The sequence below is a fragment of the Scomber scombrus genome, unplaced genomic scaffold (assembly GCF_963691925.1).
Source record: "Scomber scombrus unplaced genomic scaffold, fScoSco1.1 SCAFFOLD_308, whole genome shotgun sequence".
NCBI classification, from domain to species: domain Eukaryota; kingdom Metazoa; phylum Chordata; class Actinopteri; order Scombriformes; family Scombridae; genus Scomber; species Scomber scombrus.
The window spans coordinates 5,001-32,171 of NW_026910723.1; the positions used below are offsets into that span (position 1 = coordinate 5,001).

A 27,171-nucleotide genomic window follows, 5' to 3' on the forward strand; every position below is an offset into this window, starting at 1 on the left:
CTGGAACAATTACAGCAGCAGTCGTTAGTTTCTGCTTCTGTTCAGAATAAAAGCAGCTGAACATAAAAACGTTCACAAAAAGTCTTTTTCATGGACTCAGACCAGAAGTACTGCACTTAAATACAGCTGTGAGGTACTTTACTGTAGTATTACCATGTGATGCTACTTTATACTTCCACTGCAATTATACACAGCTTCTACTTTACTGCAGTACAGTTTGAGGTACTTGTACTTTACTGTAGTATAGTTTGAGGTACTTGTACTTTACTGTAGTACAGTTTGAGGTACTTGTACTTTACTGTAGTATAGTTTGAGGTACTTGTACTTTACTGTAGTATAGTTTGAGGTACTTGTACTTTACTGCAGTACAGTTTGAGGTACTTGTACTTTACTGTAGTACAGTTTGAGGTACTTGTACTTTACTGTAGTATAGTTTGAGGTACTTGTACTTTACTGCAGTACAGTTTGAGGTACTTGTACTTTACTGTAGTACAGTTTGAGGTACTTGTACTTTACTGTAGTACAGTTAGAGGTACTTATACTTCACTGTAGTACAGTTAGAGGTACTTGTACTATACTGTAGTACAGTTAGAGGTACTTTTACTTTACTGTAGTACAGTTTGAGGTACTTATACTTTACTGTAGTATTTCCATGTGATGCTACTTTCTACATCTCAGAGGGAAATATTGTACTTTCTACTCCACTACATTTATTTAACAGCTTTAGTTACTTTTCAGATGCAGATTTGACACAATGGATAATATAACAAGCTTTATAAATACAACACATTGTTAAAGATGAAACCAGACGGCTCACATTCGATCACGATAACATTTGATGAACTGGTAGCAAAAAATATATTTGAGTAGAGAAGAGAGCAGATACTCTGCTGCTGCTCCGTCTGGTTTCCAGTTACAGAGGAATGTTTCCACTAATCTCCAAATCATTATTTCACATTCAGGGTTTGAGTGAAGAAACTGTAGAAACACCTCAACTTCACCCAGAGGTGGAAGAAGTACTCTGATACTTTACTGCAGTAAAAGTAGTGTTAAAATACTCCATTACAAGTAAAAGTACTGCAGTATTATGAGTGATGTAGTATGCAGTATTACAGTAAAAGTACTGCAGTATTATGAGTGATGTAGTATGCAGTATTACAGTAAAAGTACTGCAGTATTATAGTGATGTAGTATGCAGTATTACAGTAAAAGTACTGCAGTATTATAGTGATGTAGTATGCAGTATTACAGTAAAAGTACTGCAGTATTATGAGTGATGTAGTATGCAGTATTACAGTAAAAGTACTGCAGTATTATGAGCGATGTAGTATGCAGTATTACAGTAAAAGTACTGCAGTATTATGAGTGATGTAGTATGCAGTATTACAGTAAAAGTACTGCAGTATTATAGTGATGTAGTATGCAGTATTACAGTAAAAGTACTGCAGTATTATGAGTGATGTAGTATGCAGTATTACAGTAAAAGTACTGCAGTATTATAGTGATGTAGTATGCAGTATTACAGTAAAGTACTGCAGTATTATAGTGATGTAGTATGCAGTATTACAGTAAAAGTACTGCAGTATTATGAGTGATGTAGTATGCAGTATTACAGTAAAAGTACTGCAGTATTATAGTGATGTAGTATGCAGTATTACAGTAAAAGTACTGCAGTATTATAGTGATGTAGTATGCAGTATTACAGTAAAGTAGTGGTTTGGTCCTCTGACTGATATATTATTATTATGACATCATTAGATTATTAATAGTGAAGCATCAGTGTTAGAGCAGCATGTTACTGTTGTAGCTGCTGGAGGTGGAGCTAGTTTACACTACTTTATATACAGTTAGCTAGTTTAGTCCAGTGGTTCCCAACCTAGGGGTGGGGCCCCTCCAAAGGGTCAGCAGATAAGTGTGAGGGGGGGTGAGATGACTTTCAGGCTGATTTTCATTAAAGGAAAAATTGTGTAGAAATGATAAAAACATAAACCTGAGTGTTCACTTTGTTATAACAGAATTAACCTTTAACATGAAGCGGTTTAACGTTGGTCAGGTTCAGTGTGTGTGTGTGTGTGTGTGTGTGTGTGTGTGTGTGTGTGTGTGTGTGTGTGTGTGTGTGTGTGTGTGTGTGTGGTCTCCTGCAGCACTGATTTACATGAAGCTTCCCTCTCTCTGTAATTGATTGCCGGCTGGTTGTAATGAGGTGACAGCTTACACCGGCCGACTCCGTCTCTCTCATTATCCTCACCTCCTCTTTAAGAGCCAGAGAAGGAGAAGAGGAGGAGGAGGAAGAAGAGGGAGTAGCTAATGACAGAGAGGGGCCCCCTGCTTCTGCTTCATTATTTATGATGTTTTAATAAGTTTTCAATCAGGAGGAGGGAGGGAGGGAGGGAGGGAGGGAGATACTAACCATCCTCTCTGCTCCTGCTGCAGAGAAAGAGACAATAACACAAATCTGATAACACACTTTTAAAGATATTTAATTTAACATAACAGCTGATTCAGCAGGTTTCTAATGTGTGAAATATGTGTCTGATTGTGTGGATTTTGGTCCTCCGGAAAAATTGATGCACTTTTTTCTTATTATACAGAATAATTATTATATTTAACTCAAGTTTAATGTTAAGTTGCTTTCACAGATCTACAAATTTAGATATTTATGTTTAATAAAGCACAATATTGTGTAAAAGCTTTCTTTTATAATGGTGATGTACGTTACTGTCGCTTTAAGAGTTTTAGTGTTACTGTCGCTTTAAGAGTTTTAGTCTTACTGTCGCTTTAAGAGTTGTAGTGTTACTGTCGCTTTAAGTGTTTTAGCGTTACTGTCGCTTTAAGAGTTGTAGTGTTACTGTCGCTTTAAGAGTTGTAGTGTTACTGTTGCTTTAAGAGTTTTATTGTTACTGTCACTTTAAGAGTTTTAGTCCTACTGTCGCTTTAAGAGTTTTAGTGTTACTGTCGCTTTAAGAGTTTTAGTGTTACTGTCGCTTTAAAAGTATTAGTGTTACTGTCGCTTTAAGAGTTTTAATGTTACTGTCGCTTTAAGTGGTTTAGTGTTACTGTCACTTTAAGGGTTTTAGTGTTACTGTCGCTTTAAGAGTTTTAATGTTACTGTCGCTTTAAGAGTTTTAGTGTTACTGTCGCTTTAAGTGTTATAGTGTTACTGATACCATAAGTGTTTCAAGTCCCTGTGATGTGTGTTACTGTCGCTTTAAGAGTTTTAGTGTTGCTGTCGCTTTAAGTGTTTTAGTCTTACTGTCGCTTTAAGAGTTGTAGTGTTACTGTTGCTTTAAGAGTTTTAGGTCCCTGTGATGTGCGTTACTGTCACTTTAAGAAATTTAGTGTTACTGTTGCTTTAAGAGTTGTAGTGTTACTGTTGCTTTAAGAGTTTTAGTGTTACTGTCGCTTTAAGAGTTTTAGTGTTACTGTCGCTTTAAGAGTTTTAGTGTTGCTGTCGCTTTAAGAGTTGTAATGTTACTGTCGCTTTAAGAGTTTTAGCTATGTTATATTTATTCTTATGGCTTATTTAAGGCTGTAGTTTGTGTCGTTGTTGGACTGTAAATCGGTGTTTCTGATATTTATTTTACCGTAATTCATCGAAGAGGTGGACAAAATATTAAGTGAACTTTATTTATTTTTTATTGCACCTTTAATACGATAAATAAAGCTCAAAGTGATTAAAGAAATATTAGAAACAGCTCTGAGTGTTTCTGATGTGTGTGTCAGAAAACACGACATCAGAGGAAACAAAGAATGTGATAATACACAGAAACAGTAGATCACTGCACACACACACACACACACACACACACACACACACACACACACACACACACACACACACACACACACACACACACACACACACACACACACACAGCAGATCACACAGAGTCCACAGAGACTAAAGACAGAGGAGCTGAGAGATGAAGTGTGTGTGTTTATTTATGTGTGTGTGTGTGTGTGTTTGTGTGTGTGTGTGTGTGTGTGTGTTTGTGTTTTCTGTCTTTATGTCTGATTTTGTATGTTTTTATTGGTATTGTTGGTAGTGTGTGTTTGTTTGTGTGTATATATTGCCTGTGTGTCTGTGTGTGTGTGTATTAATATCTCATGATTTTGTACGTGTGTATCTGTTTTTGTGTATATTGTCAGTGTGTATTTGTCTGTGTATACTGTGTGTGTGTATGTGTATGTGTATGTGTATGTGTATGTGTGTGTGTGTGTGTGTGTGTGTATGTGTATGTGTATGTGTATGTGTATGTGTATGTGTATGTGTATGTGTATGTGTATGTGTATGTGTGTGTGTGTGTGTGTGTGTGTGTGTGTGTGTGTGTGTGTGTGTGTGGATTTTGTAGGTTTCTATGTTTTGTATCAGTGTGTGTCCATACTGGTTTGTGTGTCTGTGTGTATAACAGTGTGTGTGTGTGTGTGTGTGTATACTGGTTTGCACACTTTTTTGTGCATCAGTGTGAGTCCGTATGTGTGTGTGTGTGTGTGTGTACAGTATGTGTGTATAATGGTCATATTTGTGTATCTGTGTGTGTGTTCATATATCATTGTGTCTCAGTCTGTATTGATGTATGTGTGTGTGTGTGTGTGTGTCCCGGGTTTATAAGTGTATATGTGTGTATAGTATCACTGTGTGTGTGTGTGTGTGTGTGTGTGTGTGCCTCCTCTCGTCTTGTCTCCAGCTGCGTTTTAATTCAATCCTTATTGATCCATATCAGCTCTCTGAAGGACTCAGTATCATCTGAATGGAGCTCCATATTATTCTGTTCACTGCCATAAAGGGCATTAGAGCCTCCAGAGCAGCAGATCAACTTTCAGTCGATACACACTCCACACACCGTCCATCTCACCCCCCCCAACCCCCCCCACCCAAACCCCAACCCCCCCCCACCTCTCCCTGCTCAGCCTCTTTAAAGGCTCAGTCCACACAAACCACAATGAAAACAGACATATACAGTTTTTCTCTTTGTGCAGATTTAAAGAGAAGAAAACAGGAGAAACGCTTCATATTCTGACCTTTTTCTATCTTTACACAGCAAGGAAACACACATATGAACAAATATAGTGATATAATAATATATATATAAGCAATAAAATACATTATTTAGGCCTTATCTACACACAGATAGTGATTCCACCTTAAAAATCCTTTTAAAATATGCGTAATAAACCTTTAATTTACCCTTAAAAACACAGCAAACACCTCAATCCCTTCATTTAACCCTTAATGTTAAAATTTAAGGGGAATATGTGACGTTCAGCTGATAATTATTGATATTTTAAGACATATACAGTTTTTCTCTTTCTTTTAGTTTCATTTTTCCAGATTTAAAAAGAAGAAAACAGGACAAACGCTTCATATTCTGACCTTTTTCTATCTTTACACAGCAAGAATAAACAAATATAGTGATATAATAATATATATATAAGCAATAAAATACATTATTTAGGCCTTATCTACACACAGATAGTGATTCCACCTTAAAAAATAAAGGTTTAATGACTTTTAATGTAAGATACTATGATAGGAAATCCTTTAAAATATGCGTAATAAACCTTTAATTTACCCTTAAAAACACAGCAAACACCTCAATCCCTTCATTTAACCCTTAATGTTAAAATTTAAGGGGAATATGTGACGTTCAGCTGCTAATTAATGATATTTTAAGACATATACAGTTTTTCTCTTTGTTTTAGTTTCATTTTTCCAGATTTAAAAAGAAGAAAACAGGAGAAAATCTTCATATTCTGACCTTTTTCTATCTTTACACAGCAAGAATAAACAAATACAGTGATATAATAAGTTATATATAAGCAATAAAATACATTATTTAGGCCTTATCTCCACACTGATAGTGATTCCACCTTAAAAAATAAAGGTTTAATGACTTTTAATGTAAGATACTATGATAGGAAATCCTTTAAATATGCGTAATAAACCTTTAATTTACCCTTAAAAACACAGCAAACACCTCAATCCCTTCATTTAACCCTTAATGTTAATATTTAAGGGGAATATGTGACGTTCAGCTGCTAATTAATGATATTTTACTCAGTATTCATGTATTTAGTAGCTTATAATAATAATAATAATAGCAGATTTGTAATAGATGAACCTGTTTTAATAGATTTCCTGCAAGAATTAATGTTTTTTAAGGCTAAAAAACCCTTAAAATGTACAAATTACATCACAGTTACCCTTTAATTTGGACCATAAAAGACCTTAACCCTTAAATTAAGATGTAAACTCAGAGGATCTCTTTAAATATGAGATCAGTTCATAGATAAATAAATAAATAGTAACATACTGAGAGGTTTTTAATCTTTACATTTCCTAGATAACATTAGAGAAACCCATCAATATGTCAGCTGTCACTTCCTGTAGTTAATGAATGAATATATTACTGTATAATAATGTATGAAGGCTGTTTTTAATGGGTTATCTCAGAGGTTTAAAGGGTTTTAATGTGTAAAAGTCATTAAAACAGATCAGATAACATTTAAATACATTAAGGGATAAATCAAGTGATGTCACCTTTAAGGGGTTTTTATACCCTTAAAACAAACATATATAATCCTTAATATCTGTTATGTGTTATAATGTTTTATTTTAGTGAAGCTGAATCAAGTTAAAGCACAAATTAAAGGACTGTGTGTTATTTAATATATAATAAATATATATTAACCTTCCTGTCGTCCTCCCGGGTCAAATTGACCCCGTCTGTTTTGACTGACCTTCCTCCCTCCTTTCCTTCCTTCTTCCTTGTTCCTACCTTCCTTCCTTTCCTTCCTCCTTCCATCTTTCCTTCCTCCCATCCCTTTCTCCCTCGTTCCTTCCTTCCTCCCTCCTTTCCTTCCTTCTTTCTTTCTCCCTTCCATCCTTTCCTCCCTCCCTTCCCTTCCTCCCACATTCCTTCTTTCCTCCCTCCCTCCTTTCCTTCCTTTCCTTCCCTCCTTCCTCCCTCCTTTCCTTCCTTTCCTTCATTCCTTCCTCCCTCCTTTCCTTCTTTCTCCCTCCTTTCCTTCTTCCTCCCTTCCTCCCTTCCTTCCTCCTTCCCTTCCTTCTATCCTCCCTCCCTTCCACCTTTCCTTCCTTCCTTCCATCCTTTCCTTCCTTCCTTCCATCCTTCCTTGAGGACAACAGGAGGGTTAAAACTCATGTATTTATCCATTAAGTCTCCTCTAATAATCCTATTTAATAAGGAGAGTATATTAGATGAATTAAAGGGTGAATTCGTGTAATTTTAAAGCTGCAGAAATACCTTCAGACTTCAGAGAGAGAAGCAGCCTGAGCTCCCCGCTGTGTGTTTTTAAGATATTGTTACTGTCTTATTGAGGTGGAAATCGATGCCGACCTCACAGAGCCCCCATTTATATCTCCACCCCCCCCCTCCCACCCCCCTGCAGAATAAGGAGGAGGAGGTAGAAAACGATGGGCTGTGGGTTTCCTGCAGAGGTTATCCTTTGGTTAATGTGACATGTCTGTCTGCGACCTTGCCGCTTGTTAACTGCCCGGATTATTATTGTGATAATGTGGCAATTAAAAAGGAAGCGCTCCATCAGATCTGGAGGAAAAGGGAGGAGGAGGAGGGGATGAGAGAGAGAGAGAGGGAGGGGGGGTTATGGTCCGAGAGATGGATGTGAGGAGATTACAAGGCAGTGGGAAATGCATTAAGGTGGCAATCCATTCTGAGTGGATGGCGAGGAGTCCCACTGTCCTCCTGCTGGTTATTACCACCCGTCCTCATTGATATCCATTCCCAATCAATACTCCTCTGCTGCCGTTAGAAAAAAAAAGAAGAGAAGAAGAAGAAAAAAAACAACGGGTGTAAATCACCGACGCAGCGATCAGACGAGCAGCAGGAAGAATCAAAAGGCAGCAGCGACTCTCCTGGTGTCCTCGAGTCAAGGGAGGAAGGGAGGGAGGAAGGGAGGAAAGGAGGGAGGAAAGAAGGAAGGATGGAAGGATGGGGAGGAAGGAAGGAAGGGAGGAAGGAAAGGAGGGAGGAAGGAAGGGAGAAAGGAAATGAGGGAGGAAGGAAAGGAGGGAGGGAGGAAGGAAGGGAGGAAGAAGGAAGGAAGGAAGGAAGGAGGGAAGGAAGGAAGGAAAGGAGGGAGGAAGGAAGAAGGAAGGGAGGGCGGAAGAAGGAAGGAAGGGAGGAAGAAGGGAGGAAGGAAGAAGGAAGGAAAGAAGGAAGGGAGGAAGGACAGAGGAAAGAAGGAAGGGCAGAAGGTAGGGGGGAGGAAAGAGAGCGAGAAGGAGGGAGGAAGGAAAGGAAGGAATCTGATCTGAGACAGAAAGAAAGGAGACGTCTGATTGGATGTTACATTTAGATATTGATTAGTGTCTCTGAGCTTTAACATGTATTTATATCTTCTTCTTCTTCTTTGCTTTTATATTTTATCACCATGTTGCATTTTACACGTTTCATGAGACGTTTTCATGAAGGAAAAAAGCCTCTTCTGTGTTTTTATGATCCAGTTTAAATCAGATTATAAGTGAATTATAATCTTTGTAGTTTAATTAAATGAGTGAAACTGGTCCTGATGTGGAATGAGAGTCCTGTAAAGATCCTGCAGCTGTTTCTGTTTCACAGACTCACCTCCTCTCTGCTTTCTTCTTCTTCTGTTAGATTCTGTTAGTTTTAAGTTTAAGGGCAGTCTGTGTGCTTTAACATTTATTTATATCTTCTCTCTCTAACTTCTTCTGCAGTTGTTCAAATTACACTTTTTTATTAGAGTGATGATGTCAGTCTTTTGTTTGTTTAATCCTACCTGGAATATTGTGCATGACTGTGAATAAAGGGGCAAAAACAACACAAAAACTGTGCAAAATTGTGCAAAAACAGTTTAAAACTATGCAAAAATTGTGTCAAATTGGGCAAAACAGGGCATACATTTGAATAACAGGGCAAATACTGTGCAAAACAGGACCAAAACTGTAAAGACAGAGCAAAACAGTGCATAAGTTGTGTAAAATTGGGCAAAACCTGTGCAAAACAGGGCAAAAATGTGAATAACAGTGCAAAAACAATGCATAAACTGTGCAAAAAATGCAAAAACAATGCACAGATTGTGTAAAACAGAGCAAACATGTGAATAACAATGCAAAAAGAACGCATAAACTGTGCAAAAAATGCAAAAACAATGCACAGATTGTGTAAAACAGGGCAAACATGTGAATAACAATGCAAAAACTGTGCAAAAATGGGACAAACATTGTGCAAAATAGTAACAATTGTGTAAAATAGGACACATCTTCTTCTTTGCTGTATTACTTTTATTATTTCATGACATTACATTTATCTCAGATTATAACTGAATTATCTTCATAGTTGAGTTAAATGAGTCAGACTGTTGCAAACTGATCCTGATGTGAAATGAGAGTCGTGTAAATTCCTCCTCTCAGAGACTCACCTCCTCTCTCTCTCTCTCTCTCTCTCTCTCTCTCTCTCTCTCTCTCTCTCTTTCTTCTTCTTCTTGTTTCAGATTCTTCCTGAAGTTTTTCCTCAAGTGCAATCAGAACTGTTTGAAAAATGCAGGAAACCCTCGAGACATGCGGAGGTTCCAGGTAAGACTCACCTGAGCCGTCACTGCTGCCAGTTCTTCTTCATGTGTTCTGCTTTAAATGACACCAAGCTCTGTGTGTGTGTGTGTGTGTGTGTGTGTGTGTGTGTGTGTGTGTGTGTGTGTGTGTGTGTGTGTGTGTGTGTGTTTGAGCAGGTGGTCGTCTCCACTACGGTCAACGTGGACGGTCACGTGTTGGCGGTGTCAGACAACATGTTCGTCCACAACAACTCCAAACATGGCCGCCGCGCCCGGCGCCTGGATCCCTCCGAAGGTAAGATTCACTCAGAGTCTCAGGGTCAATAAAACAAACGTCTCTTTTTATATAAAGAGCCACGATGTGAAATATGTTCTTCAACCTCAAGATGATCATATTTAGTGATGACAGCGTGTGATTAATAGTGTTTTTATATCTTTACAATATCTTCATCTTCACTGTTTTATCTTTGACTGATTTTCAATTCTAGCACTTAAGAAGAATATTAACTGTTAATAAAAGACAAAAAAAATTGAAATAATGAGAGAAAATAGTGCAAAACATGTAAACAGTGCAAATTAGAACAAAACTGTGCAAATAGGGCAAAATTGTGCAAAAACTGTGCAATACAGTGCAAGAACAGGGTAAAAACAGGACAAAACCTGAGCAAAATGTGGTAAAAACAATGCAAAATAGAACAAAACATTGCAAAACTGTGCTATATAGTGCAAAAACCTGGTAAAAACTGTGGAAAACAGGGCAAAAACTTTACAAAATTGTACAAAAACATTGTAAAAACAGATATAAACTGTGCAGAAATTGTGCAAAATAGGGAAAAACAGTGCAAATTAGAACAAAATTGTGCAAAAACTGTGCAAAACTGTGCTATACAGTGCCAGAACAGGGTAAAAACAGGGCAAGACCTGAGCAAAATGTGGTAAAAACAATGCAAAACTGTACAAAATAGGGCAAAACTGTGCTATATAGTGCAAAAAACATTGTAAAAAAAGGGCTAAACTGTGCAGAAATTGTGCAAAATAGGGAAAAACTGTGCAAAAACTACAAAGACACAGTGTGAATGTGAAACAGCAGAAACAGACTGAAGGAACTTGTCATGTTTGAGGGAGCGTTTGATTTCCAGCCTTCCTGCAGACAAAGGGAGCGATCAGATGAAGCCGTGCAGTGAAGCAGAACACGGAGGGAGTCTCAGGTCTGAGCTGCAGCCGTCGCTCCCGTCGGACTCCCGCCACCGTCAGCCGAGGCCCCGACGAAACAAACGCTCCCTTCTTCCCGCGTCCGCAGCGACCAAATAAAACCGCTTCGCTCGAGTATAAACTTCACACGATGAAACTCGACTCGCGGGCCTGGAACTCAGCGGCAACATTTCCTCTGAAGTTGTTAAACTTTAAAACCACTTTGCCCTGTCCCCGCTCTCATAAAACGCTGCGGCCCCAACGCGCCGCTTCCAGCAGCGATGACATAAGGCTCTCGTTGGCTTCGTGTAACTCGGAGTGCCAGACGGGTGGGGCTTAGTCACACCAGTCAAGTACCACAGAATCAGACTTCATATTATACACCAGCAAATAAACACACACTATCTTCTCCCTCTAAACTTCTTCTGCAGTTGTTTAAATGACATTTTTTATTAGAGAGATGATGTCAGTCTTTGGTTTGTTTTGTCCTACCTGGAACATTGTGCAAAAATGTGAATAAAGGGGCAAAACCAACACAAAAACTGTGCAAAAACGTTATAAAACTATGCAAAAATTGTGTCAAATTGGGCAAAAACAGGGCGTACATTTGAATAACAGAGCAAAAACTGTGCAAAATTGTGCAAAACTTATGTCAAAACTGTAAAGGCAGAACAAAATTGTGCAAAAATAGGGCAAAACTATGCAAAAACTGTGTAAAATTGAGTAAAACTGGGTAAAAATGTGAATAACAAGGCAAAAACAAGGCAAAATTGTGCAAAAACAGTGTAAAATTGGGTACAGTTATATAAATGACACTTTTAATAGAGTGCTGATGTCAGTCTTTTGTTTGTTTTATCCTACACCAGCCGGGTGGAGTTAATGATGTAATGTCCTTTATGTTGTCTCAGGTGAGATTAGCCAAAGAAAAGTAAAATCAACACCCAGAAAAGTCTGTTTAAAACTCCCAATGCTCAATAATATGTCACCTTCTTTGGCAAACTTCTCCCGTCTGGCACGTTCAAATAGGTAAAACCAAACACACACACTAGTTAAGCTCTATCTGACATCACCAGGCGAAGTGACTTCCATCTCTCTCCTTCATCAAACCACAGAAACTGAGCAGGTTCCCCCGACTCCTTTAAAAGTTTGAGACCTTTAGGAAAGATGGTGTCACTTCTGCTCGCTTGTTTTAATCTACTTGGCACACTTGACGGGTGGGGCTTAACATATCAGGGCATCAGGAAGCAATAGGTAAAACAATACTATTGAGTGAGAGTAGAAGAAGTGTGATTTCACTTTATATACATCTGTTTAAACTTTCTAATACGCAACAAAAAGCTAACTCCACCCGCCTGGGACATACAGTGCAGTAAATCAAACTCTGTATAGTGTTATATACTCTCACCTCTGAGCTCTGCAGCTTCTCCTCAACTCCCTTTAAAAGTTCCCAACTTCTACAGTACAAAAGAATAAGTCTTTTGTTTGTTTTGACCCACTTGGCACACCAGTCGGGTGGGGCTTAACGTATCAGGGCATCAGAAGGTATCAAGAATAAAACTTCCATTAGCAGAAAATTAAAATAACTTTCACCGTCATAAATATTTGTTTATAATTCCTGATCTTCATAATTTTTTGGGTATTGTAGGTTAAACTCCACCCGTCTGGGACATACAGCAGAATAAAACATACTCTAAAACAATCTCACATCAATCAGATATTAATAAAAAGCTGTTGTGTTCTCCAAAAAAACAACAACTACCGCTGCAGTTTTTAAGTTTGCGTCTTCTCCAGGAGAGACGGAGTGACTCATTCGCTTGTTTTAACCTAGTTAGAACCCCAGCCGGGTGGAGTTTACCGCATGAGGGCATCAGAAATTATAAGGTAACTACGTCAGTCACATTAAAACATTAAAAGTAGCCTGAGCTGACTTCTATATTCTCCTGTATTCCTTTTTTAAAAACTTATCATTCAAGCCCTGCGAGGCTAACTCCACCCACCTGAGATGTAACAGAGTAAAACAAACCCTAAAGCAATTTGGCACCATTTATACATCTCTCTTTCTCTCTCCTCCCAAATGAACCACCTCTGCCGACTTGTTTTGTAAAAGTTTCGGAGGCTTTATTTCCAGGAGCTGACAGTGATGTAATTGTCTCGTTTGGTTTAACCTACTTGAAACACCAGACGGGTGGTGTTATCTCAACCGGGGGGCGTTTCAAACACGATAAGGTTGTTGATCAAAGAGGAAAGGAACTAGCTGACCTCCTGTGATTCCTCAAACACTTCTCTCTCTCTCCTGTCTCCTGTCCTGTGTGGTTAACTCCACCTGTCTGTCGCCTCCAAGAGGAGATTTAAACAAACGCTACCTGACACCAATCTGTCACCATTCACTCAGATGCGCTTCTTTTCTTCACCCTGAGACGTTAAAATAGGAACTTAATCAAATCAGCGCTCCTGTGTGGAAGCAGTCGGTGCTCGGAGGGCGTCGGGGTTTGCTGTACGGTGTCCTGCAGGGGCGAAAGAAGGGGGAGGGGGGAGGGGGGGGTTGTTGTTTACCAGACGGCCCTGTACGGAAGCCCACGGAGGACAGTTGGGGTCTTTCATCTCCTCCAGACTGGGATGTTTTCAGAGGCGATAAAAAGCTCCAACATCTGCTCCCGGCTTTGTCGACTCCCCCTCCGGCTCCCCGTGATAAAACTTTCCACCGCCTGTTCGCTGCCTTTGTGTGCTCTGTTCATTTTGATTGGAAAGTCCCCCCCCCCACCAGTCCCCCCAGTCCCCCCAGTCTACCCCCCCCACCCCCAAAACCTCCCCAAACCCATCGGACTGTTTGTTTACTGCTGCGACAAAAGAGAGAAATTAATAAGAAGATGACAATCGAGTGTCGACCTTCTTCTTCTGCTGCTTTCATCTGTCAACTCTGAGTGACTTTCACAAGTTAGGGGGGGGGAGGGGGGGGGGGGGGGGGTTGATGAGGGGGGGGGGTGATTAGGGTCCTAAAAAAGTTCCTCCTCTACTTTAAATTCAGTGCCATCTCTCAACTTTCCCCTAAATATCTGTATGTGACTGAATAATGATGCAAGAACTTTAATGTGTATTAATACGCCGCTGAAAATAGTCCCACCTCCTAATAATATATAAAAAATGCATCATTTCCTCCAGTTTGATAATAAACTAAGGTGAACAGCTGTTTCAGGAGGTTAATAAACTTTTCTTAAAAATGAAACTACATATTTGTGAACTGTTCTTAAAGATTAATGAGATTTATTTTTGCCTAAATAATCCAATTTCTTTTTAAATATTTACCTTCCTTCCATTTATCCTGTAGTTTCACTTTAGTTTAAACTGTAGTTTTCATGGTGTTAGTCTTTGCTTGAGGTTCAGTCTTCACTATATTTCTCCAGTCTGATAATAAACTACAGTGAACAGCTGATTCAGGAGATTAATAAACCTTTCTTTAAAAAAAAAAAAAAATGTATTTAAAGATTTTCTTTAGCCTAAATACTTCCAATTTATTTTATTTTCCTTCCTTCCATTTATCCTCTAGTTTCATTTTAGTTTATTATCTCCGTCTAACTTAAACTCATGTAATTGCTGTTTTTCCTGGGGTCCAAATTCAAATAAAATACATATAATTGACTATATTTACATATTAAAGATTTTAATGTTTATATCTTCAGCTGATCCTTAAAAACCTAAACATGTAGATTATTGTGATTTATAAGACAACAAACAACAAACTAAGCAGGAACATTTTTATTTAAATTAAAGCTCAAAGTTTTCATAAATAATCCACTATATAATTCATTAATCAATATTAATCAACAAATTATAGACTCCAATCTTTAGTATTAATACCTGCTAAGGTATTAGAGCATTTTGTGTCATAGCCTTACATAGGAGATGAAGATTTGGACAAAGATCTGAACTTATAACAGTTTATTTGCAGGAAGTTTTAATGTAAAGTAATTAAAATGTGTTATTAGTGTTTAACAGAGTCAGAACGTCAGCTGACCTGAAAACCATAAAAATCTGATCAAAATCAAAATGAATGAAGAAGATTAACCTTCGTGTCGTCCTGCCGGGTCAAATTGAATTTCTTCTCTCTTTAGTTCTTTCCTCTCCTTTTCCTCCCTTCCTTCTTTCCTTCCTTCCTTCCTTCCTTCCTTCCTTCCTTCCTTCCTTCCTTCCTTCCTTCCTTCCTTCCTTCCTTCCTTCCTTCCTTCTTTCTTTCCTTCCTTCCTTCCTTCCTTCTTTCCTCTGTCCTTATTTCCTTCCTTCCTCCCTCCCTCCCTCCAACCTTCTTTCTTGCCTTCTTTCCTTCCTCCCTCCCTCCCTCCTTCTCTCTTTAGTTCCTTCCTCTCTTTTTCCTCCCTTCCTTCCTTCCTTCCTTCCTTCCTCCAACCTTCTTTCTTGCCTTCTTTCCTTCCTTCCTTCCTTCCTCCCCTCCTTCTTTCCTCTGTCCTTCTTTCCTTCCTTCCTCCCTGTTTTCCTTTCTCCCTCCCTCCCTCCTTCCTTCTTTCCTCCCTCCTTTCCTTCCTTCCTTCCTTCCTTCCTTCCTTCCTTCCTTCCTTCCTTCCTTCCTTCCTTCCTTCCTTCCTCCCTTCCTTCTTTCCTTTCCTCCCTCCTTTCCTTCCTTCCTCCTTTTCCATCCTTCCTTCCTCCTTCCTTTCCTTCCCTCTTCCTCCCTCCCTCCTTCCTCCCTCCTTTCCTTCCCTCTTCCTCCCTTCCTTCCTTGACTCGAGGACAACAGGAAGATTAACACGTTTCTCCTCCTTCCTCTAACTCTGCTTCTCTATAACTGTAACTGAGATGTTTTAATAGAGTCTGAACTTTATGGATCACACATCATAGTAAACAACAAAAGGACCCCCCCCCCCCCCCCCCCCTCCCTCCAAATACTATGACAGGAATATAAAAACATCTCCCTCCTCCCAATAAAAGCGCCTGTCTGTTTCTGGGAAAGGTTGTAAAGCTTCGTCCAGCAGCAGTCTAGTCATCACGGAGACGCTGTTTCTGTATGTGGAGCCTCTTATTGATCTCTGAATCATTTCTGCATGTATTAGTGGAGCAGTAACAGGCTGCAGGTTGGTGAGAAATCTGCCTGAAAGCTCGGCGACGATGTTAGAAAAACGCAGTGAATTCAAGCTTTTATTAACCTTTACGTGCTGTTATGTTCGGGTCATGTTTTGACATTTGACAGCTTTAAAAACACCATTAATGTCGCTTTTAAGTGGCTAAAAATGCTGCAAATATAGTCAAATTTGAGCTGTGTCTATTGAAATGTGTTTTACTGAAATGAATAGTTAATAGTTTTAATAAGATAGTAGTTATGAGGATTTCTTTTTATGATGTAGCAGTGACAAATTGACTAAATAAACCTTAAAACTACCAAAAAGAGACATAAAAATGACTAAAAGAGACTTAAATTGACTAAAGAAACCTTAATAATACCAAAAAGACACAGTTAGTTTGAGTGACAGCTGCCATCTAGTTACCGTGGTAACGTAGAGATGGAGAGACTGAAGAGACTCAAAACTACCCAGTGGACCCAGCATCACATTTCTGCTTTTAATCCATTTAGAGAGAATATATTAGAGGATTATGGCAAAAATGTCTAAGTGGTGTAACCATAAAAACTTTGTACCAAATAATTCAACTTGCTTAACCTTCCTGTCGTCCTCCCGTCTGTTTTGACTGTTCCTTCTTTCCTCCCTTCCTTCCTTCCGTCTGTCCTCCCTCCTCTCTTTCTTTCCTTCCTCTTTTTTCTCCCTTACTTGTTTCCTTCCTCCATCCCCCTTTCTTCCTTCCTTCTGTCCTTCCTTCCTCCCTTCCTCCTTCTTTCCTTCCCTCCTTCCTTCCTTCGTTACTTCCTTCCTCCCTCCCTCCTTTTCTTTCTTTCCTTCCCATTACCTTCCTTCTTTCTTCTGTCCTTCTTTCCTTCCCTCCTTCATTCGTTCCTTCCTTCTTCCTCCATTCCTTCCTTCCATCCTTCTTCCTCCCTCCCTCCTTCTTTCCTTCCCACCTTCCTTCGTTCCTTCCTTCCTCCCTCCTACCTTCCTTCCTTCTTTCCTTCCTTCTTCCATCCTTCCTTCCTTCCTTCTCCTTCCCTTCCTTCCCTCCTTAAATTCTTAATAAAACACCATATCAACTAGTTTGGCATGATCTAACATTACAATGAGTTATTATATTATGTCTTATAACTTTAACTGATATATTTATTAGTGATGAGTTATTACATTATGTCTCATGGCTGGTTTTGTGTCGTGTGTTTCCGAAGCAGCCACTCCCTGCATTAAAGCCATCAGCCCGAGCGAGGGCTGGACGACCGGCGGCGCCACCGTCATCCTCATCGGGGACAACTTCTTCGACGGGCTGCAGGTCGTCTTCGGCACCATGCTGGTCTGGAGCGAGGTGAGGAAGAGCGTTGTTTACTTCCTGTTAAGACTAAAAGAGGAGGAGGAAGAACGTTGTTTACTTCCTGTTAAGACTAAAAGAGGAGGAGGAAGAACGTTGTTTACTTCCTGTTAAGACTAAAAGAGGAGGAGGAAGAGCGTTGTTTACTTCCTGTTAAGACTAAAAGAGGAGGAGAGTGTCCTATCAGGTGTTGTAGCAGCCAATAATGTAATAACAACTGATTACGTAATAACAAACAATAACATAATAAAGCCGATAACATAACAACAATTGAAAACGTAATAATGGCTCATATCATAATAACAGCCGATAACTTAACAAAGTTGTTAACGTAATAACAGCTGATGTAATAATAACTGATAACGTAATAATAAACGATTACGTAATAATAACTGATAACGTAATAATAAACGATTACGTAATAATAACTGATAACGTAATAATAACTTATAATGTAATAATAACGATAACGTAATAATAACTGATAACGTAATAACAGCTAATATCGTAATAATAACCGATAACATAATAACAACTGATAACATAATAACAACCGATAACGTTATAATAACGATAACGTAATAATAACTGATAACATAATAATAACCGATTACGTAATAATAACTTATAATGTAATAATAACGATAACGTAATAATAACTGATAACGTAATAACAGCTAATATCGTAATAATAACCGATAACATAATAACAACCGATAACGTAATAATAACGATAACGTAATAATAACCGATTACGTAATAATAACGATAACGTAATAATAACCGATAACGTAATAACAACCGATAACGTAATAATAACCGATAACGTTATAATAACGATAACGTAATAACAGCTGATATCGTAATAACAGCTAATAACGTAATAACAGCCGATAACGTAATAACAGCTGATATCGTGATAACAGCGGATTACGTAATAACAGCTGATAACGTAATAACAGCTGATAACGTAATAACAGCTAATATCGTAATAACAGCTGATTACGTAATAACAGCTGATAACGTAATAACAGCTGATAACGTGATAACAGCTAATATCGTAATAACAGCTGATATCGTAATAACAGCTGATATCGTAATAACAGCTGATATCGTAATAACAGCTGATAACGTAATAACTGATAACGTAATAACAGCTAATAACGTAATAACAGCTGGTATCGTAATAACAGCTGATAACTTGATAACAGCTGATAACGTAATAACAGCTGATAACGTGATAACAGCTGATATCGTAATAACAGCTGATAACGTGATAACAGCTAATATCGTGATAACAGCTGATATCGTAATAACAGCTGATAACGTAATAACAGCTGATATCGTAATAACAGCTGATAACGTAATAACAGCTGATAACGTGATAACAGCTAATATCGTAATAACAGCTGATATCGTAATAACAGCTGATAACGTAATAACAGCTGATATCGTAATAACAGCTGATAACGTAATAACTGATAACGTAATAACAGCTAATAACGTAATAACAGCTGGTATCGTAATAACAGCTGATAACGTGATAACAGCTGATAACGTAATAACAGCTGATAACGTAATAACAGCTGATATCGTAATAACAGCTGATAACGTAATAACAGCTGATAACGTGATAACAGCTAATAACGTAATAACAGCTAATATCGTAATAACAGCTGATAACGTAATAACAGCTGATAACGTGATAACAGCTGATAACGTAATAACAGCCGATAACGTAATAACAGCTGATAACTTAATAACAGCTGGTAACGTAATAACAGCTGATAACGTAATAACAGCTGATAACGTAATAACAGCTGATAACGTAATAACAGCCGATAACGTAATAACAGCTGATAACTTAATAACAGCTGGTAAGGTAATAACAGCTGATAACGTAATAACAGCTGATAACGTAATAACAGCTAATAACGTGATAACAGCTGATATCGTGATAACAGCTGATAACGTGATAACAGCTGATAACGTGATAACAGCTGATATTGTAATAATAGCCGATAACGTATAACAGCTGATAACGTGATAACAGCTGATAACGTAATAACAGCTGATAACGTAATAACAGCTAATAACGTAATAACAGCTAATAACGAAATAACAGCTAATATCGTAATAACAGCTGGTAACGTAATAACAGCTGATAACGTGATAACAGCTGATAACGTGATAACAGCTGATAACGTGATAACAGCTGATATCGTAATAATAGCCGATAACGTATAACAGCTGATAACGTGATAACAGCTGATAACGTGATAACAGCTGGTAACGTAATAACAGCTGATAACGTGATAACAGCTAATAACGTAATAACAGCTAATATCGTAATAACAGCTGGTAACGTAATAATAACTGATATCGTAATAACAGCCGATAACGTTAAAACAGCTGATTACCGATAACATAATAACGGCCCATAATGTAATCATTTTGCAGATATAAAGCCGATAATGTGATAACTTGCCGATAACGTAATAAAGTGTAATAAGTTATTACGTTATCGGCTTTATTACATTAAAAAAACAGGCAAAATTATTACGTTATCAGCCGTTATTTCGTTATCGGATGTGATTACGTTATCGGCTAGGTTTTAAAAAAAACTTTGGAAATGTAATAATTGGAGCCTATAATGTAAAAATATCACTTTATTTAAGTTTTATTTATTGGATATAAAGTTTTCCATGGCTCTTAGTCTGACTATTTACTCTTTCAAATATTTGCTTAAAAACCCGATCAGATACAAAACCCCGTACACACACACAAACACACACACACACACACACACACACACACACACACACACACACACACACACACACACACATATTAGTACATTATCGGCTGCTGCAGATGTTCCACCTGAGTTCACCTGACTGTACATCATGTTCTCCATCTTCTTCTTCTTCTTCTTCTTCACACACACACACACACACACACACACACACACACACACACACACACACACACACACACACACACATAAAGAACACCTGCAGCTCCTCCAGGTCTGCACTTCCTCCCAAAATAATATGTAGATGTGCATGGTGTTGAGCTGCTGCTGCTGTGGTGCATACGGTGAGCCATGAAATATTGAAGCCAGTCCAGAGAGGAGCAGAAACACCTGGCGGGGGAAAGGAAGGAGGGAAGATATATACCTCCACACGCTGTTCGCCTCACATCACACGCCCGCTCTGACGGAGCTTTCTCCACTTTGATCAGCGTCGTCTCGCGGCGAGCAGACGGACTGCGTAAAACTCCCAGCATCCCCCCGAAAAACAGACTGCACGCTGACCCAGATTGGAAGAAACCAGTCGGAGTGTTTTCCTCTCAGAGTTTGAAGCAGAGAGAGAAAAATCTGATGAAGACGTCTCGAATCAGAAACATGGAAATCTCACACTGCAATCCTTGTTTTTACATTTTTACATTTTTAAATTGGAGGGTTGTTGAGTTGCTGTAGGAGTGTAAGGGAGCGTGTTTTTATGTTCCCTCAGTTTAATAATAAAATAAAGACTTTCACCTCTATTTCAAGCATGTTCATACATGAAACTATTATGTGCATTGGGGGAAATTGATGCAAAATCCTTCAGGGAACATAAAGCTGAGGGAACATAAAGCTGAGGGAACATAGAGCTGAGAGAACATAGAGCTGAGGGAACATAGAGCTGAGGGAACATAAAGCTGAGAGAACATAGAGCTGAGGGAACATAAAGCTGAGAGAACATAGAGCTGAGGGAACATAAAGCTGAGGGAACATAAAGCTGAGAGAACATAGAGCTGAGGGAACATAAAGCCGAGGGAACATAGAGCTGAGAGAACATAAAGCTGAGGGAACATAAAGCTGAGAGAACATAGAGCTGAGGGAACATAAAGCTGAGGGAACATAAAGCTGAGAGAACATAGAGCTGAGGGAACATAAAGCTGAGGGAACATAAAGCTGAGAGAACATAGAGCTGAGGGAACATAAAGCTGAGAGAACATAGAGCTGAGGGAACATAAAGCCGAGGGAACATAGAGCTGTGGGAACATAAAGCTGAGGGAACATAAAGCTGAGGGAACATAAAGCTGAGGGAACATAAAGCTGAGGGAACATAAAGCTGAGGGAACATAAATCTGAGGGAACATAGAGCTGAGGGAACATAGAGCTGAGAGAACATAGAGCTGAGGGAACATAAAGCTGAGGGAACATAGAGCTGAGAGAACATAAAGCTGAGGGAACATAAAGCTGAGGGAACATAGAGCTGAGGGAACATAGAGCTGAGGGAACATAAAGCTGAGGGAACATAAAGCTGAGGGAACATAGAGCTGAGGGAACATAAAGCTGAGGGAACATAAAGCTGAGGGAACATAAAGCTGAGGGAACATAAAGCTGAGGGAACATAGAGCTGAGGGAACATAAAGCTGAGGGAACATAAATCTGAGGGAACATAGAGCTGAGAGAACATAGAGCTGAGGGAACATAAAGCTGAGGGAACATAGAGCTGAGGGAACATAAAGCTGAGGGAACATAAATCTGAGGGAACATAGAGCTGAGGGAACATAAAGCTGAGGGAACATAAATCTGAGGGAACATAGAGCTGAGGGAACATAAAGCTGAGGGAACATAAAGCTGAGGGAACATAAAGCTGAGAGAACATAGAGCTGAGGGAACATAAAGCTGAGGGAACATAGAGCTGAGGGAACATAAAGCTGAGGGAACATAAAGGATGACGCTGAAGTGTAACATGGACCCAGACATGGGCTTCTTCCTCCCTTCCTTCCTTCTTCCTTCCTTCTTCCTTCCTTCCTTCCTTCCTTCTTCCTTCCTCCCTTCCTTCTTTGACTCGAGGACAACAGGAGGGTTAAACCTTAAAGTTGTAATGTTCAGACTCAGCTGATTATATCTGTGTATGTTTTTCTTCCGTCAGCTGATCACTCCACACGCCATCCGGGTCCAGACGCCTCCTCGCCACATTCCCGGAGTTGTAGAAGTCACGCTGTCCTACAAGTCCAAGCAGTTCTGCAAAGGAGCGCCGGGTCGCTTCGTCTACACCGGTAAGAAATACGATAAAACACGCGATAAATAACACGATAAACGGTCCTCTGAAATGAGGTCAACGAGGAAGTAACTTAAAACTGCATTCTATCAAAAGGCCACCAGGGGGCGACCGTTTTGGTGTCAAAAGGACTTCCGTCTCTATACAAGTCAATGGAGAATTCACCAACTTCTCACTTCATTTCTAACCTCAGTAAACGTTTTCAAAATGTGTTTATGGTCTCAATCGCTAGTTTAAAGCCTTCTTCAATGCAGTATGATGTTCATTTGGGACATTTTGGCCTCCCTGATTTTATATGTGACGATAAAGCAGGGTATGCATTAGGGCGTGGCTACGTCGTGATTGACAGGTTGATTGGTTCACAGGTTCAGGAGGGCGCCTCATGCTCCTCCTGATGCCCATATAAGTAGAATCCCTGGTTTTATTTTTCCCAGCATGCACCTGAAATGTTCAAGACTGCGCTGCTCAGATCTGATACTATTGGCCTCCGAGCAGCAGTCCACAAACCAATGGGTGACGTCACGGATGTTACGTCCATTTCTTATATACAGTCTATGATCACTGGTGAACAGACAGGAAGTCAAAACCTGGAAAAGCTGGAATATTTCATGTTGGAGGTGTTTCACGTTATTTTTCTAATGGTCATTAAGTTAAAAAAAGAAGTTTGTTATATTTAATTATGAGGTAATCTTCTTACTTTTTTAATTATAAAGTACAGATTCAGTTATTAGGACGAACTGAAAGTTTGTTTTAGCTTTTTCGTGTCACAATTATTTCTTTTTTTCTGTAACATCGTCTCATTTTCTCATCTTTTAGTCAAACTGAAGAAAAACCAGCAGCACAAACCTTTAAATTTGGGAGTTTTTTATGATTTTCCTGCCTTTAACTAATCACAAAACATAAAGATCAATACTTACCTGATGAGCTTATTGGACAGTTGTTTGTGTTTTTAGAGACTGATGTTGGTACGTCATCATCCAACCTTCAGATTTAAGGTTTAAACTGTTTCTTTGGGTTAAATCCTCTTTTTAAGACGCTTTTCTTGCTGATCAGCAACCAATCAGACTCTTTATTGATTAAAGAGAAGGTTTTTTAAGCATCCAAAGTTGTTAATTGGCACCAAGAATCCACTTTAAAAGCTCAGTTTGGGGTTTGTTGATTAATACTGAGACAAAAAGAGACTGATATGTGATTCGGTGAATGTTGAACTCTGATTTACCGCCTTTAAATTCCACCTTAAATCTTCTTAAGGATCACTTGTTTGTATGTTAAATGACTTTTGCAGCATTTTTAAACACATTTAATGCATCATATTTGGTATATTTGGAAACTTTGGGATCTCCTTTACACTTTAAAATACAGTTTTGCACATTTTAACCAACTCTGGACAAACAGGAGGAGTTTATAGTGTTGAATCGAAGCTTTCTGGGTTTGAAGAAGAGCTTTAAGGAATCTTTCCTTCCTTCCTTTCCTGGAGGACAACAGGAGGGTTTAAGGTCTTCAGACTTCTCTCTCCAGTGTGACGGTCCTCTCTTCTCTTCCCTCTCATTGTCTGCCATCGTCGTGTGTGTCCGTATCTCTGCTTTTACATCGCTGCTTTTTTTTTTACTCTTCACCGATTATTCCGTCAGAATATCCAGATGTCATTCAAAGTAGCAGAAAGGTCAGATTGAAGGCTGTTTAGCGCGATAAGTAAATGTCATTGCGTCGGGTCGTGAAAGAGGCGAGCGTGTTCCCGCTCCTGCTTTTCTGTTTAACACACTGGTTTATCATCATCGCGAGGAAGAGGAAGAGAGACGAGGAAGGAGACGCTCACAATGGACGGTCCGGTCTCCTTTTGCAATGCTAATCTGTGATTCCATTTAAAGATATGACTGCTTTCATGTTGTTGAATAGAGCCTGTTGTTATCGGAGTGACTTCTCCTCAGAAACATGCAGAAGCTTTTTAAAAAGGAGCAAACCACCTTCTTTTTTTTTACCTTCTTTTAAAATATAAACCACACAGGACTGATAGAATAAGTGTCTCATATCAATCATAGAGGAAAAACATCAATAAACATCTGATTTCTGTAGTTTCTTAAACTCTTCAGGGTCAGATTTGACCTATTTTTTACATTGAGAATAATAAAAACACCATATGCACATTTATTTAAACCAGACTTTATATATATAATATAACCAAATATTGCATCATAATTTACTTTTTTTGCAGCTGATGCACATTTTAATACATGCAAATGTCCAAATTTGTCATGATTATGATCCAAACATAGATATTAGATATTAGAAAATAAAGGTAAATTGGAAATAGAAAGCATGATATGAGCAAATAAGCAAATATGCTGCTTTTCTTTGTCAATAATGATTTTAAATGTAGTATATCTTTATTGATTTGACCAAATAAGACTTTTTAAATCAATTTCCTGCAGCTGTGGAACATTATAACAGGCATGTTTTAGTATTTTATGAAGAGTTTAAGTTTAATCAAGGTGAAAATGATGGTTAGTTGCAGCCCTGCAGGTTTAGTAGTAGTAATCAGTAGCAGAGTTAAATCTAAATGAAGAGAAAAATACTTCAGCAGGCTGTGAAATACACATGATTTACATTAAAGGAAAAGAAGGAGGAGAAGGAAGAGAATACAGGAAGGAAAGATGGAAGGAAGAAAGGGAAGAAGAAAAGATGGAAGGAAGGTAGGGAGGAAGCAAGGACAGATGGAAGGAAGAGAAGAGAAGACAAGAAGGAAGAAATGAAGGAAGGGAAGACAGATGGAAGGAAAGAAGGAAGGAAAAGAAGACAGGAAGGAAGGGAGGAAGAAAGGGAAGAAGGGCAGATAGAAGGAAGGAAGGAAGGAAGGGAAGAAGGGCAGATAGAAGGAAGGAAGGAAGGAAGGAAGGAAGGAAGGAAGGGAAGAAGGACAGATAGAAGGAAGGAAGGAAGGAAGGGAGGAAGAAAGGGAAGAAGGGCAGATAGAAGGAAGGAAGGAAGGAAGGGAAGACAGATGGAAGGAAAGAAGGAAGGAAAAGAAGACAGGAAGGAAAGAAGGAAGGAAGGAAAAGAGGAAGAAGGAAATTGGGCCAGAATGGACCTCTCGGCGGGCCGGTTCTGGCCCACGGGCCTCATGTTTGACACCCTGCTCTGCATCCTCTGAGAGACAGTAAGTTAGTAGTAGTAATTAGTAGCAGAGTTAAATCTAAATTAAGAGACAAACACTTCAGCAGGCTGTGAAATACACATGATTACATTAAATGGTGTAAAAAAAAAAATCAGCATCCTGCTCCTTTAAATCTCGGCTTCCTGCAGACATCAGCACACACATTTCACAAATCGAATGAAGCAACGTGAACATCTGACTCGGGTTTGATTGATAGGCGAACAACAAAACTGCGAGTCCCTGAAGGCACCGCGAGGCTGAACCCGGACAGGTGGCTGCATCGTAACGCAGCGCTGTCTCCTTCTTCTTCTTCTTCTTCTCCCCGCTCCTCCTGCCAGAGAGAGGCAGCCGTACTACACACACACACACACACACATGCACACACACACACACACACACACACACACACACACACACACACACACACACACAGAAAGAAACACACACAAACACACATCCATATTTTTAGGATGGAGAATGCCTCTGTGTGTGTTTCTTTCTCTCCGTGTGTGTGTGTGTGTGTGTCTTTCTCTCCGTGTGTGTGTGTGTGTGTCTGTGTGTGTGTTTCTTTCTCTCTGTGTGTGCGTTCACGGTGCCAGCAGTGTGTCATTGTTGTTGTTGTTGTTGTGTTCATGAATGTGAAATGAGCCGAGTTGCAGATAATTGAACAGGAGAATAAGAGCTGATGTCATTTCATACAAGAGTTCACACACACACACTAAAACACACACACATTAAAACACACACACACACACACACACTAAAACACACACACAGACACACCAAAACACACAGAAACACACGCTTAAACACACTTCGTCTTTATGCCTGAAAACAGAAAACACACATTGAAACAGACTGAAACACACACTTGAAATACACACACTGACACACATTGACACACACACACGCACTGAAACATACTGAAACACACACACACACACACACTGAAACACATTAAAACACACACACTGAAACAGACTGAAACACACACACGCACTGAAACACACACACACACACATTGAAACACATTAAAACACACATACTGAAACACACACTTGAAATACACAAAAGGACGGAAGGAAAAGAAGGGCAGATGGAAGGAAAGTAGGAAGTTAAAGAAGGAAGGAAAAGAAGACAGGGAGGAAGGACAGACGGAAGGAAGGATAAGAGGAAGAAGGAAACTGGGCCAGAATGGACCTCTCTGCGGGCCTGTTCTGGCCCACGGGCCTCATGTTTGCCCCCCTGCTCTCCAGCCTCTGATAGACAGTATAATGACAGCTGAGGTTAAAACTGTGAGAGTTTCTCTTTCCTCTCGCAGCCTCAGACGAGGTGCAGCTGGAGGTGAAGCGACGAGCGGTAACATCCGAGCGTTTCCCATGTTTCCCGTCTCTCTTCCTCTCTGGAGCTTAACGCGGCTTCTGGTTCTGATCCTCGCGGCTTCGCTCTGAGAAACTGGCCGAAGGCGAGAAGCGCCGAGCAGAATGACAAGAAGCCTGAGAGGAGAATTAATGCTGCAGCTGAGACTGTGAGAAGAGCTGAGAGCTGCTAGATGTACCAGTACTGTACTCACACTGTTACACACTGTTCTGGTTCTGGTTCTGTAGTAATAGAGCTGCTAGATGTACCAATACTGTACTCACACTGTTACACACTGTTCTGGTTCTGGTTCTGTAGTAATAGAGCTGCTAGATGTACCAATACTGTACTCACACTGTTACACACTGTTCTGGTTCTGGTTCTATAGTAATAGAGCTGCTAGATGTACCAATACTGTACTCACACTGTTACACACTGTTCTGGTTC

At 39.4% G+C, this 27,171-nt stretch overlaps 1 protein-coding gene across 1 annotated transcript in view; it reads left to right on the forward strand.

Annotated features, from left to right (window-relative positions):
- Nucleotides 1-26,893, forward strand: part of LOC133977254 (transcription factor COE2-like) — a gene marked incomplete at its 3' end in the record, with an annotated part of 27,636 nt that extends 743 nt beyond the window's left edge. Inside the window, exons 3-8 of the mRNA XM_062415353.1 lie at nt 9,496-9,577; nt 9,730-9,847; nt 17,024-17,154; nt 22,086-22,212; nt 26,687-26,724; nt 26,774-26,893. Coding sequence (XP_062271337.1) covers nt 9,496-9,577; nt 9,730-9,847; nt 17,024-17,154; nt 22,086-22,212; nt 26,687-26,724; nt 26,774-26,893 — 616 coding nt within the window. The remainder of the gene's footprint in view (nt 1-9,495; nt 9,578-9,729; nt 9,848-17,023; nt 17,155-22,085; nt 22,213-26,686; nt 26,725-26,773) is intronic.
- Between the last annotated feature and the right edge of the window lie 278 nt (nt 26,894-27,171).